The following is a 13,533-nucleotide window of genomic DNA, read 5'->3' as shown; positions in this document are numbered from 1 at the left end:
CGCACATGACAAACTTTGATTTGATTCTAATTAAGTTATCCTCTGCAGCAGAGGCAACTCTGTCCTCGAGAGCCCATTTCATCATAGCGCTTGATGGTTTTTGCGACTGCACTTGAAGAAACATTCAAAGTTCTTGATTTTCCGCATTGACTGACCTTCATGTCTTAAAGTAATGATTAACTGTTTCTCTTTGCTTGTTCAAGCTGTTCTTGCCATAATATGAACTTGGTATTTTACCAAATAGGGCTATCTTCTGTATACCAACCCTACCTTGTCATAACACAACTGATTGACCCAAATACATTAAGTAAGAAATTCCACAAATTAAATTAACAAAGCACACCTGTTAATTGAAACGGAATCCAGGTTGACCACAGCCTGTTGTTTCCAATGGGAGCAAATTAATAATAGTAGGCAGAAGCACGAGCTAGCGAGAGCCTATTGGCTCGTTCTAACATGCATTTGTGTATTTCCATTAGGGAACGCCTGCTCTGTGAAGTGTGTGCAGTAACTCTATTCGCCCTTGCACACCTTCTGAACACTTTTTAAAAAACTTTGGCAAAGGGTAAAGTCTACTAAACTTTGTCCACTCCAAACCTGTGAGATTATAGGGTCCCATAGGAAACACCTATCAACACATTAGTTCCTACCCTGTCACAATAACTCCTCCCTAGCATTTTAATTCGTCAAACAACACTGTGTTAAAAGCGCCCACTATTATATTCTAACTATATAATTAGAATAGACATTCTATTCCCATTATTCCAACAGTTAACCCAAGTGTTTTGCTCTAAATCGCAAGTCAAATTGCAACATTTGGTTAAAAATAAGGCCCAGATTACTTGCCCATATTGTGCAGCCTTGCGTAGCAGTGTGGAAATGATTTCAAATGCAGAAATTGATGAAAATTACGACTACTTTTTGGGGTTGAATTGTTTTATACTGTTCAATCAGAATGGAGAAAGACCCATTGAATCACTTAGAATGTATGTGTAGCCACCCTAGGGTGACACACTACTCATAAAGCAAATGTAGTACTTTTATTATTAAAAAAACATAAAATACCGTCAATGTTTTTTTATTTTTTATATTGTGATATGGCAAAAATACTATATCGCCCAGCCGTAGTGTGTGTGTGTGTGTGTGTGGGTGAGTGGGTGCCGTTATGATGCTGTGTGTGTGTGTGTGGGTGGGTGCTGTTATGATGCTGTGTTTGGCATTACTCAGCTCTGACAGATTGACTCACGTACTGCAGTGGCTTAGATTAGAAGACATTAAGAGGGGGGCTTTGGATGGGCTTGGCTGTTTTGTAGGAATCCAGGAAAGGGTAAATTCCATTTAGAATCAGTCAATTTAGGAAGAGAATTAAAGTTTCTGCTTGCCTGCAGCCTTAGCATGATGCCCTCAGAAGTAGGTCAAATAGGTTGGCATCTCTCATTGGCAACTTGACATCGCCAGTGAGAAAGATCAGTGACCCCCTTCATACATGCTATGGATAGGTTTTAGAGGATTTATGTGGTGTGGGCTGTGGGCACATCTGTAGCCAAGGTAATGCAGCTGTGTCCGGATGGCTGAAGTAATCAAATGTCACCCGTTGCACTCTGGTATCAATGCTGGTATTTCTGGACCTGTTACCTATCATGTGCGTGTAGCCTGTTCGTGTTTCTAAACGTGTGGAGAGAATGTTGGTACAGTGTGTAAAAAATACAAAGCATTCTAAGCCTACTTAGTGTAGTCTGTAAATGATGTGCATGTTTCTGCCTGACTGTGTGCATGTCTGTCTGCCTTTCTAAATGTGTGTTTGTTTGGAGGGCACTTTGTATTAGTCTCTGAATAGCCGGTAGCTCTTTGGTATTTTACAGAGGGCTTACGTGGTGACCTGTAAAGACTTGGTCAGCAGCACACTGGTCTGATGTAATCTGGACTGATCCGTCATCTGTCCGTCTGGGGAATAGGCTGACACTGAGGTGAGCCATCTGAGCCTTCTTCCTGAAATAGCCCAGCAAGAGTGGGAGGAGACAGGTCAGCAGAGGTGTGTTGTGGCGTTTGTTCTTGTGTACAGTCAGTCAGTGATATTAGTTCTGGCTTAAGATGCCTACTACACCTGTAGCCTATCTATTCCATTCTAAATACAGTGCATTCGGAAAGTATTCAGACCCCTTGGCTTTTTCCACATTTTGTTATGTTACAGCCTTATTCTTATATAGATTTATGACAGGTTTTTAGAAATGTTTGCAAATGTATTAAAAATAAATTCAATTGATTGAACATGGAAAGGCATTGAAACATTTGGAAAGGCACACTGCACACCTGTCTATATCAGGTCCCACAGTTGACGGTGCATGTCAGAGCAAGATCCAAGCCATGAATTTGAAGGAATTGTCTGTAAAGCTCCGAGACAGGATTGTGTCGAGGCACAGATCTGGGGAAGGGTACCAAAACATTTCTGCAGCATTGAAGGTCCCCATCATTATTAAATAGAAATTTGGATCCACAGAGAGACTTCCTAGAGCTGGCTACCCTTCTCAGGGGAGAAGGGCCTTGGTCAGGGAGGTGAGTTCCTCTGTGGAGATGGTTGTCTTTCTGGAAGGTTCTTCCATCTCTGCAGCACTCCACCAATCAGGCCTTTATGGTAGTGGCCAGATGGAAGACACTCCTCAGTAAAAGTCACATCACACCCTGCTTGGAGTTTGCCAAAAGGCACCTAAAGGACTCAGACCATGAAAAACAAGGTTCTTCGGCCTGAATGCCAAGCGTCACATCTGGAGGAAACCTGGCACCATCCCTACAGTGAAGCATGGTGGTGGCAGCATCATGCTGTGGGGATGTTTTTTAGTGACAGGGACTGGGAGACTCGTCAGAATTGAGGGAAAGATGAACGAGCAAAGTACAGAGATTCTTGATGAAAACCTGCTCCACCCCAGTCAGAGCGTTCTGAAGGTTCACCTTCCAACAGGACAACAACCCTTAGCAAACAGCCAAACAACACAGGAGTGGCTTCGGGACACGTCCTTGAGTGGCCCATCCAGAGCCTGGACTTGAACCCGATTGAACATCTCTGGAGAGACCTGAAGATAGCTGTGCAGCGACGCTCCCCATCCAATCTGACAGAGATGGAGAGGATCTGCAGAGAAGAATGGGAGAAACTCCCCTAATACAGGTGTGCCAAGATTGTAGCATCATTCCCAAGAAGACTCTAGGCTGTAATCAATGCCAAAGGTGATTCTACAAAGTACTGAGTGAAGGGTCTGAATACTTGTAATATTTTATGTAATGTAATATTTTAAAGTTTTTATTTTATTTATTTTTTATCAATTTGCCAACATTTTGTGTGCAGATTGAGGTGGGGGGGGTTACAAATATTTTTAATATTTTTTAATATAAGAATAAGGCTGAAACATTAAACAAAAGTCAAGGGGCCTGAATACTTTCCGAATGCACTTAAAATATAGGCCTTACACATTCCTAGAAGTAGCTTTACAAATCCAGGATGTTTTGTAGGTAAGCTCAATTCTGCCTACAGTGCTAGCTTGCTTGTTTACGAGCTACAGCCTTTGTCCATGTGTCCTTCATAGCCCCAGGATGCTCTCTGGGTTCACTACAGTAGTTCCTCCATTCTGTCTGAAGTCACTCAGCACCTACATATTATCCCCACTCCAGTTACTCCTCTGTTCTGCTCTGCCCAACGTGCCAGTACCCCTGGCCTCATGTTAGTATGAAACTAACCTTGCCCACCTCCTGCCCCCTATGAGCACTCCAGCACCACAATGTGCCCACCACCATACTCCAAGACATTCTGTCTGAGGCGCGCTGACATTCCACCACAACCTGACCTCTGTCGTTCCTCATGCAGCCGTGAGAAACTAGCATGGTGACAATAACCCCAGCTGAACAGCAGACCTGTCAGACCCTCAGTGTCACTGTAGACCAGGGATATTCAACTCTTACCCTACGAGGTCCGGAGCCTGCAGGTTTTCTGTTTAACCTGATAATTTCACCCACCTGGTGTCCCAGGTCTAACCAGTCCCTGATTTAGAGGGGAACAATAAAAAAATGCAGTGGAACTGACTTCTAGGTCTAGAGATGCGTTTGAGGGCTGTAGACAGATGTTTTTGACTTATTTGTACCTCCATACCATAGTTTGATAGGACATCCATTCAGCATGTCAGTCAGTCACAGCTCCATAGGGTAGAATGTCATCCTGATCCTGTCTAGTTCTGCTGGCTGGAGGCTTCTAATCCATTTTGGGGTCTCCTGGGGATATTTCCCTCAAAAACGAGTCCATTGTTGTGCCCCTCCCTTAAAGTCTTGCAAGTCTCTTCAAAGTTCAGGCCAAAGTCAACATGTCTGCAGTGCTGGCAAGGACCATTGGTGTGAGAATGTTATTTGCCAGTAGGTCAGACATTATTGGCAATACGTGTCATTTGGGGCTGTGACTGACGTCTGTGTGCATTCTATGGAGACTGTGGAGGTGAAAAGGACAACTTCCCTGAGCTCTGTGCTCCTATTGGGTTCCTGGTCTGTCAGCAGATCGCTGTCTCTTTGTCTCTCTGGAACACACGACAGGAACACTCAGGGCATTAAACAATCTACCTCACTAATGGCCCCATGCCACTCTACTGCTCTTCAGCAAGTCCACTAGCATCGCTCTCTCTCTCTCTCTCTCTCTCTCTCTCTCTGACATTCTTGTGCCCCTCCCTAAAGTCTTGCAAGTGTCTGCAAAGTCTAGGCCAAAGTCAGCATGTCTGCTGGCAATAGGCTACCGTTGGCATGGATATTGACCAATGTTCAGGTCAGAGATGATTGGTCAAGAGACAAAGCCAGAGCAGTGTCAGTGTTTTGCTTCATTAGTGTTGTATAATGTACCTGACAGTCCCTTTGTGCCCTGTGCCGTCAACCTGTGTTTGTCTGTGTTTTAGTTCCTGTTTTTTTTCTCCATTTCCCCCTTTTCTTCCCTGTAGTTTTCCAGGATGCTGGATTAGAGATATTACTATGGGGATTGCTGCTACTGCCTGTGATCTGAGGACAACCAGCCAGTGTCTATCCCCTCCTCTGCTACTGGGCCAGACACACAAGTGTGCACACACACACACACACACCCTACAGGTTAACAAGCCATGCAACTTTATGCACAACGACTGCTTTTAACAATTTCCACAGAAAATGTTACAAAAACTAATTTAATGGAAGAGCTTTGGTAATGGAATCATAGTCAACTCTTATTCAGGTTTTTATGTGACCAAAAACTCTGTTAAATATCTGCTGAATGAAGATTGAAATGTCTGCTGAAGACTGGGGAGTCAGCTATGACGTGGCACCTTAGCTTAAAAAACATATATTTTGGTTATTGAACTACAGTAAGTGAAGTGGATTTATATCTTGTAACAGAATTATGGTAATGTTTTACATCATGGGTCCCTGGTCTGTACTACACACAGAAATGCATAATTATGTTTGTCATTCTCCTTATGTTTCACAAGTTTGGTCATCACAGTGCAGCAGAGTACAATACAGCACACTGGAGTACATGACAGTACATTACAATGTACTGTACCACTGCATTGTATTAGACTACTCTATTGTGCTCTACTCACTGTACTGCACTGTGCTATCCAAACTTGTGAAACGTCTATGATAGGTTCAGATTTGTATCCAATTCAGTTGCAGTAATTCCCTTTAATATTTTTGGGGGTAAGAGTTTGAATTCATCATTCATAAACAGAATTGATATAGTAATTTTAACTCATTGCTAGGTCTACCATTACTTGATACTTAATTTCACAAAAATATAGACTCTTAGCTTTCATTTGACACCCAATTTGGTATGCTCCAATGAACTTCACGTGTTGGTGCTCATGGGTCCTTTTCCATGGAAATGCCCCTACCTGTCTTGTTGTGACTGGCAATTCTGTGAATGAGGAGTTGGTATGTTCTCCCTTCTTGAAACAGATTAGCCTAGGCTACCACGAAGGGAAGGATTAGTGTCCGCCCTGCAGCTCAGGAAACACAATCACTCCCTGTTCTCTCGCTATTCACTGACTCTTTCTGCTGTACAGGGCCCTGCTTCCAGTCAGCATGTTTTGCCTAGCTAGTAGTTATAGGCAATGTTGGCAGTTTATCTTCAGAGGAATCTGGAAGACAACAAACACTGTTTTATGTTGCCCTTGAGACTACCTTTACCTTAACTGACACCATTATTTGCACCAGACTGCTGTTTGTTCTATAATCAACATTCTGTGGCTCTCAATGTTATTTGTCAAAATGCAAACCATTTGTTACTGTGTTTACCAGTGTTTTTGTGACATATTTGACTGTCTTTGCAAATGTCAAATGGCTGTATGTGGTGCTAGACTGTATGTGGGCACTGGGTCTGCATTATTTGACCACCAGTCTCACCCTCTCAGCTGTTGGTCTGAATTAGAAAATGCAGCTTTTTTAGTGAGGTGGTTAAACGACTTCTGTCATACAGAGCGAACAGCGGAGTTCAGCTCTGCCTTCATCCCTCCTCTCTCTGTTTCTCTGCTTCTTTCTTTTTTCTCTCTCCCCTCCCCCAATCCCCTTCCATCCCTCTTTGTTTTCTTGCTCTCTTCCCTCAATGGGTACCACCCAACAACCTGCTTGTGATTGGTGGAAGTGGGCTGAGTGGGCGGATCTGTTTTTGTGCTTGTGAGTTTTTTACCAGTCCGAGCGAGCACAGGCTGTCAGTGTCAGAAGGGTTTCAGTGGGCAGCAGGCGAGACTTTCAGTCAGGCTGTGTCTCACTCAGACCACACTCTGCAGAGCAGACCTTCATTTTCAACCTCAGGACACAAAGGACTTTCTGTTTCTACACCACTGCCTACTTTCTAAGGCCAGGAGGAAAAACGGGATTTAAGATTGACCAACGCTGAGACGATATTTCTCTTTCTCTCTCTCTTCCTCCTTCCAGTCACTCTTTGTTTTCATCTTGCAGAATCCCTCCTACACAGAGGAGAGATCAGGAAAGGAGGGATCAAAATAAACATCAACAGAGAGAGTCTGCGTGGGTGGTCGTCCGACAGCCCTGCTGCACGGTGTCCCTGAGGAGGGAGGCTAATGTGCGTGGCATCACTGTGCTCCGGATCAGGGTCAGTGGAGAATGAGTCCGGCCGTGGAGGCTCAGACCATGCAGGCCAAGCAGCAGCAAACGCAGCATCAGCTACAACACTATCTGGAGAAAGGAGTCCCGCTTGAGCCCTTCATGCACCAGGTGGGGGGCCACTGCTGCGTGCTGCGTTTTGGAGAGCAGACCATCTGCAAGCCCCTCATCCCCCAAGAGCACCAGTTCTACAAGAGCCTACCCAGCGCCATGAGGAAGTTCACCCCCCAGTACCGAGGTAAGACTGTACCCCCTAACCTCTACCACACCTCCACTGCCATCTACTGTGTGTGACTGGGCTGTCTCTTTTGACCATATCCCATTCCCCCTCTCGCTATTTCCTGATTGGTGTGGAATGCGATGGGAAAATAGGTTAGCTCATTATTGCAGGTGCATGCATTTTTTTTCTCTGCACTTTTCCTTGTTCACGGTCCATGTTAGTCCAAGGTATTATGATATAGGGTGTTTTTTAGGGAGTCGAACGGTGTCCCTTCACAGATGGATCAGGTGGGTTCTGTCAATTCTCTAAGGCCCAGGTTAGGACTTTGCAGCCAGCCAGGATGCTGTGCGGTAGGCGGTGCTGTTGGATCTGGCCACAGGAGGGCGATGTAGCAGTGGAGCACCACCAGGGTGTGCTGTCCTGTGTGTAGAAGCATTGGAGGTAAGTCACAGACAGGTAGGAGCTGTGTTTCTCTACACAGAGAGCATACAGAGCAGGTAGAATGCAGTATAGTACACATGAAGACCGTGTGTGTGTGTGTGTGTGTGTGTGTGTGCGCACACACGCAGAGAAATGCTTTCTAACATTTTCAGAAATAATTCAGCAAGGAGCGGGTTAAATCTATCATACGATGACATCAGTATCTAAGGTTTGAGGTTCAGAAGGCAGGGTCCTAAAGTCCACCATATCTTGTTAACTCTCACTGTTCACCACCAGTGCTGCGTCTCCCCTCCGCTGTTTAGCCCTTTAACAGTGGGTTATCTAACACTACGGGTCACTGCAGCTGTTTGTCTTTAGTACCTGACAGACAAGTGAACCTGTGTGTGTAAACCGGGGGCTTTCTATATCCTTTTTAACATTCTAAAACAAGGCTGTGGCTTGATACTCAGTTGCTTTGGATCTCATATACTCACACCACAAAATGTGCTCTGATCCTATAGGAGCCAATGAATCCTAGACTTTATCTCACTTTTTAATCTTCAACTGTTTGTCCCTTTGCGCTACTGTACCCTTCCATGTCAATTTGCAGCGGTTGTGTTCTATGCATCCCACCCCCAGAGGGGAATCATCCCCACAGAGAGAGGTTAGGGTGGTTTTGGATGGGGCAGGGTGGGGGATGTCTCATGAGGGAGGGGGGTTAGAATGTTGTACATACGGGATGGGCAGAATGACGTCAGAGTGACTGAGGGATTGAAATAGGCTTTGAGTTCATCCGTCTGGTTCATCTACAGAGACTATGTATGCTGCTGTGCTGTTCTCTCACTGTACAACTTGTTGTAAGGCAATATGCATAGGTTTACATGATTTGTGGTTTTTGGTACTCTGGTGTTGGTGACAGTGTGTTTAAGATGTTTGATTTTATTTACTGTGTAATAATATTACTACTATAATGGTTGGAGAAACCATCTCAAATCACTTCAAATAAATCTGATTTTTAACTGCATCTGCTTGAGCCTTGTGTGGTTTCTGTTTTGGAGTGACTTTCCTTTTCTGCATGAGTGATAGTATAATATTGTGTGTGTTTACACAACAACATACTGTACACATATATACACACAAGATTTCCATAATGTCACAGCCTCTATCTGTTGTCTCCATGCCCCATATCACCCTCTGCCTCTCTCTCTCTGTGTCTATGTGGAGTTGGGAGATCTGTATCTCTGTTTTGTTATAAAGTTGTTTGTCCAGGTCCTTTGATCAGGTTGAGAGAAGCCAGGGCAGACGCCTCTGTAAGTTAAAAAAAAGTAAAAAAGTAAAAAAAGAATGCTGGACAGCAAAAATAGTTGGGGGTAAGACTCCAAATACTTCCCAGTTTCTTGTTTGCTGCTGAGAAATGAAAATAAGAGTTTCATCAAGAGACGGTCAAAAGAACCATTGCTGTTTCTGAGGTTGATATCTTACGGGTTTGTCTTCTTCCTTTCCTCTCTCTCTCTCTCTCTTTCTCTCTCTCAGGTGTGGTATCTGTGGGTTTTGAAGAGGATGAGGAGGGCAACCTGTGTCTCATAGCGTACCCCCTGCACAGTGACTCTGGGGTTGGGCACCTGGAGAATATAGATCTGACGGTCAACGGCGAGCCATACAGCAAGATGCTGCACTGGGGCAACAAGCAGCTGTCTGCCCGGAGTCTGCTGGACTCACACGAAGACAAGGACATGAGGTGAGACGAGACAGATTGAAACTCTGTTACGGAGACTTACTATGACCCTGATGAAGAGACATGCAGGGCACCAGAGTTGGTGATTGTTATGGTGAACACACGCAATCACTGACACATAACTGACAGACTCACACTAACACAGAAAACACTGAAATACAAGCAGGCAGGACCCATCTGATGTGAATAGATGGTGTGACCAGGCTGGGGTTAGATAGAGCCAGATGGTTATGGAACAGAGCCCTGATCGCCAGGCCAGGAGGGGCAGAGCACAAGGGGAAGAGTAAAGGGTAGGGAAGCGACAGGACAGTCAAAGTTGATGCTATTTGACCAAGCATACACTTATAATATGCCGATCTTTGTCATGTACCTTCCATATAACATTACCTGACACCTATGCTGAGACACAATGTATCAAAGGTTCTAGAACGTACACTTAATGGTACAATAGGGAGACTCCCTCCCTGCTCTCCACCCCGCCTGACTCCACTCTCTTCCCCAGTCATAAGCATGAGGAGGAGGAGCTGGAGTGGCTGCAGCAAGAGGAGGTGCCTCTAGAAGGCAGCAACGCCATCCAACACAACCCCTGGAGACTCCAACTCCAACAGAAACACCTGCAGAGGATGAAGGAGAACGCCAAGCACCGCAACCAGTACAGTATCCTCTCATTACCATAACTACTCTAAACATCAGGCCATCCAGCACCTGCCTGCAGGGGTTTTCCACATACCTGATCTTATTACTGTGTGCTACTGCCTATTTCTTCACTCTGCAGAATCTTGTGCCCAATGTCGCCTCACAATCTTACATATAATGTACTTGTGACATATGTGTTTAAGTGAAGTAGATTGATGTGAGGAAAGGCTAAAGATGGATTTGTGTCGGGTCCATCTGAATTAGTGTCCGCTGAGAGGGAGTCAGGTCTTCCTACTGCATTAGTGAAGAGTTGTCTCCAACCAGGTCCATTAGAACATGTGATTCTCCTATGGCCAAAGGCTCCTTGACTCAGGACCCCTTCCCAGAATTCATCCTGCTGGAGAACCTGACGTGGCGACACACGGTTCCGTGTGTGCTGGACCTGAAAATGGGAACGCGGCAGCACGGTGACAACGTGTCCGAGGAGAAGAAGGTCATGCAAATCCGCAAGTGCCAGCAAAGCACCTCAGCCTCCATCGGAGTACGCCTCTGTGGCATGCAGGTGGGCACAAACTTGTGTGTTATTGATGGGGATGGGCCAGAATTGTAGAGCCTGACATGATCTATTGGGGAGTCATAGCTTAGTTTTAGTTCAGCAGAAAAATTAATTTATGAACCCTTCCATCTCCTACCTCTCTCTCAGGTATACCAGTCAGACTCGGGTCAGCTCATGTTCATGGATAAATACATTGGGCGTAAACTGACCCTGTCGGGCTTTAAGGAAGCCTTGTTCCAGTTCTTCCATGACGGGCGGCGTCTGCGGCGTGAGCTGCTCTCCCCGGTGTTGCGGAGGCTCAGGGAGATGCAGGCAGCCCTGGAGAGCTGTGAGTCCTACCGCTTCTATTCCTCCTCCCTACTGATCATCTATGACGGCGAGCCGCCCTGCACACACGCACACAGGGCCCCCGAGGACGGTTTGTCTGAGGAGGAAGTGGAAGAGGATGAAGAGGCAGGTGCATTTGGGTTTACCCGCAGTAGTAGTGGTAGCGCTGGTGGTGGGTGCCTGGCAGCCCGATCTGATACAGGCCCTGACCCGGCGGTGGACGTGAGGATGATTGACTTTGCACACACCACCTGCCCCGACTTTGTGGAGGACAGTGTGGTGCACGAGGGCCAGGACAGTGGCTACATCTTTGGTCTGCAGAACCTCATCGCCATCATCTCCAAGCTGGAGGACCACAGCACAGACTAAAACAGTCTCTCTTTTGGACTCATGGAAGAAGCATCACACTGGACTACAGAGGCTGGCCTTAGGGGCATGCTGAACATTGCTGTAGCCTGTTTTCCACAAGGTCCTTGTTTCTGTTCTTGGTGCTTCTTTTGGGTGTTTTTGTTTGTGTCCCTGGGGGATAAAAAGGGCCCTGATAGTTCATGTTTAAAGAGACATTTGCGATCTTCAGTTAACTCAGTGAGTTGTCACCCTTATCTGCTTACTCTTTTACAAACTTGATTATTTTACCCAGTGAAAGGAAGTCCATGACCGCAAGCACGGATTCCAACGGTTCCTGCTGCCTAATATACACACAAACACATGCACTGATGTTGTGTGCTACTGATGGGGCAGATTTGAGAAAGCAAAAGAGAGAAACTGCTGTACCTGTGTGAAATTAAAGTTGCTAAGGGAAAACCTCTTCCATTTTTCTACTATACCAGTTTATTTTGCCATCCCGTTCCCTTTGGATTCAAAGAAGAGACTGCGGTGTATTCAGATTGTAAGCTATTAGATTACAAGAGGCCTTTTACAGGTAACTGCCCAAATCAAGGAAGCACCAACATAGTGTCTTAATGGGCCACCACGAGCCAGAACAGTTTCAATGCACCTTGGCATAGATTCTACTTTATTGCGACACCATTCTTCCACAATAAGTTCCATAATTTGTTGTTTTATTTATGGTGGTGTAAAACGCTGTCTCGTGCTGCTCCGTAATCTCCTATAAGTGTTCAGTTGGGTTGAAATCTGGTGACTGAGACACACCCACAAAATAAAAAATTATACTAAAATACACACACCCTATAAACCCCCTGTGCTCCTTTGCAACCCCTCTTTCAAAGTCACTGAGATCTCTTCTAGCCATAGTAGCCAAACTAGTGGGCAACTGGGCATTTTCATACATTACCCTAAGCATGATGGGATGTTAATTGCTTAATTAACTCAGGAAGCACACCTGTGTGGAAGCACCTGCTTTCAATATACTTCGTATCCCTCATTTACTCAAGTGTTTCCTTTATTTAGTCAGGTACCTGTAGATCTATTTATTTGACATGTTTCTTAAACTAAAACGTGTAAAAAAGAAAGTGAATGGAGATACAAAGACTACATTCCATGTTATTAATCTGATTATTAATTAATATTGTTGTTTTATGTTCAGATATCTCCTATCTTGTATCTGTCTTGTCCACATTTTGTTGGAGAAATAAAACAATTTTTGGTTGTGGCAAATGCTCTGCCCTCTATTTCTATCCCTTTGTGTACTAATACTGTGTTATACAGTGATGTCGGGCTTCATCTCACTAAATCCAGACAACAACCAGCAATGGGTTGAGTGCCTAAGGGGTGTAACGGTAAGTGACATTTTAACATTTTTACAGAAGAGTAAAACAACTTGTATTGCTAGTGTTTTCTGCTTCTACAGTAAAACAGCCATCTTGCTGGAATCCATAGTTGGTGAAACTGCCACATCAGTTTGGCATATTACAACAACAAAGAAGTTACTTCAAACAACCAACACTTTCTTTCCCTCGTACATCATTGCACGCATGACAGAACACCACAATATGTTCTGCAATTATAATAGAAAATGTATCGCGCTGCCAGTCTCTGAATAAAGAAACTGGGGACAAACAGTGGTGCTGTTTCACCTTATGCAGATTTCAACTTTAACCCCCACATTGAAATGTCACTTGTCTTTTTGGAACCAATGAAATATACTAATTTACTCCAACACTGTCCAATCTGCCAAACGTACTCCCACCGAATCCAATTGGTTGTAATGGCTCTTCATGTTTTTACATGGAAAACTAGTGTAACCCCTGATTTATAATAGAAAGCTGGCAATGCTCTTAGTTTACATTTATTTGATGGAGGGAAAGGTCATATTGTGTGGGCGAGTGATGACTGGGAATGCCTCACAGTGCCCGCACATTTATGAAAGATTTAATCCAGGATTAGTTTGGAGAACTGCAGCTCCATAATGTCCATCATGATGCAGTCCCACCACCACCTGCTTAGTCAGGGGGAAAGACCTGACCACAGGGTCAGACTGCTCTCCGATAACATCTAAGAATTGAGGCTGGAATTCCCATCTAAATAACAGGAGTATCACTTTCAGTTTTTTTAAATGTCAGA

General features: G+C 44.8%; 1 protein-coding gene across 1 annotated transcript; it reads left to right on the top strand.

The window, feature by feature from the left end:
- The first annotated feature begins 6,537 nt into the window (after positions 1–6,537).
- LOC110494527 (inositol hexakisphosphate kinase 2) lies at positions 6,538–12,627 on the top strand. Its single transcript, XM_021569664.3, has 5 exons — positions 6,538–7,354; positions 9,290–9,494; positions 9,994–10,148; positions 10,514–10,689; positions 10,831–12,627. Exons 1-5 carry the CDS (start codon positions 7,117–7,119, stop codon positions 11,377–11,379), a joined length of 1,323 nt encoding a protein of 440 aa, XP_021425339.1. The 5' UTR covers positions 6,538–7,116; the 3' UTR covers positions 11,380–12,627.
- The last annotated feature ends 906 nt before the right edge of the window (positions 12,628–13,533 follow it).

This window comes from Oncorhynchus mykiss, chromosome 17 (assembly GCF_057628025.1).
Source record: "Oncorhynchus mykiss isolate SJ-2025 chromosome 17, ASM5762802v1, whole genome shotgun sequence".
Classification (NCBI taxonomy): Eukaryota; Metazoa; Chordata; class Actinopteri; order Salmoniformes; family Salmonidae; genus Oncorhynchus; species Oncorhynchus mykiss.
The sequence above is the reverse complement of the archived record's forward strand: the minus strand, read 5'-3'. Positions and strand labels throughout refer to the sequence as shown.